Raw genomic sequence first — 1,298 nt, 5'->3', positions numbered from 1 at the left:
ACTTGTCAGAGACCTCACAGGGCTTCCACTTTGTAATTAGACTGTACAGAGTCAGTATCATAGCCATTGTGCTGGAATTTAAAGCACGAAGGTGTAGGCTTAAAGCATTATTTGCCTAAGGTACAATGTGCACTTAAGTACGAAAGGCAAATCCGTGTCAGAGTGGGGCTAGAAGAACAGAAAGGGCGGAACAGCATATTTCCTGGTGGTGCAACTGGTTAAATTAGTGCAGCACTGTGCAACTGTCCCGGCCCCTGCAGCACCAGTTCGATCCCCGGCCAGGGAGTGACCCCAGGGCGTAGCAGACCTCTCCTGACCTGCCCGCTGCTCCCCTCAGTAGTGTGTTTCAGTTAATCCTCCTGTTCGGTGGCCTGTACCCCAACTCTTATATGCATAAATAGATTTTTTTTCAGATTTATTTATTCATACAGAACTGGGGTACAGGTCAGAGATGCGGAGGGTGAGAGGATTCAACAGGGACAGAGCGGGGAGCAGAACAGGCCGACTGATGAAGGCCACTGCTGAGGGGAGCAGCGGGCGGGCCAGGAGAGGTCTGCCGCGCCCTGTGGTCACCTCCGGGGCAGGCGGGGATCGAGCTCATCGGAAGCGGCTTTAGCTTCTCAGTGCAGTGCTTTAACCCGCTGCGCCGCCAGGGAGGGCCATAAATAGATTTTTTTTAATCTTAAAAAAAAAAAAGCATATTCCAAATGATTGAAGGAGGTGAACTGTTTTTGTTCGGCGCGGTGAGAGGAGAGCTATGTTAATACCCGTTGGGCGCCGGCGGCTGCCACACAACACAGGCTAATTTTTCATGGATGTCCCAGGACATCCTCGTTCAAGCTTAGGAAATGCGCGGTGCGAGCCCGTTTTTCAGCAGGGGAGGCTGTGGGTCTGGCTCTCAGAGACCGGCGCCTGTTCAAAGCCAGGGCTGTGTGGCCAGCGAGGCCTGCAGGGCGCAGGCCTGTGGGTGCCCCGCCCCGGCTCTGCTCGCTGGGCAAATCGCGGATTCCCCACTGCCCTGGCTGGGACCTGATTCTGCTCCCCCAGAGGACAGGAGTAATCTTCCTGCTGTTCTTATTCCAGGAGTTACAGTTCGAAAGGCTGACCCGAGAGCTGGAGGCGGAACGCCAGATCGTGGCCAGCCAGCTGGAGCGATGCAAGCTGGGGTCCGAGACCGGAAGCGTGAGCAGCATCAGGTAGGCGCGCGCCCCTCGGCTCCTGTCCCCGGCTGCTGGCGGCCGAGCGGCCGGGCCTTGGCGCCGGGCGGTGGACCGGGAACAGGGGAGGTGTCCGGCAGG

General features: G+C 57.1%; 1 protein-coding gene across 1 annotated transcript in view; it reads left to right on the top strand.

Annotated features, from left to right (window-relative positions):
* Positions 1-1,298, top strand: part of CTNND2 (catenin (cadherin-associated protein), delta 2) — a 665,207-nt gene that overhangs the window by 268,659 nt on the left and 395,250 nt on the right. The window contains exon 3 of the mRNA XM_012721744.1: positions 1,084-1,196. Coding sequence (XP_012577198.1) covers positions 1,084-1,196 — 113 coding nt within the window. The remainder of the gene's footprint in view (positions 1-1,083; positions 1,197-1,298) is intronic.

This window comes from Condylura cristata, unplaced genomic scaffold (assembly GCF_000260355.1).
Source record: "Condylura cristata isolate star-nosed mole 26May11 unplaced genomic scaffold, ConCri1.0 scaffold00007, whole genome shotgun sequence".
Lineage (NCBI taxonomy): Eukaryota > Metazoa > Chordata > Mammalia > Eulipotyphla > Talpidae > Condylura > Condylura cristata.
Note: the sequence above shows the minus strand (reverse complement) of the source record. Positions and strands in the feature narration are given on the sequence as shown.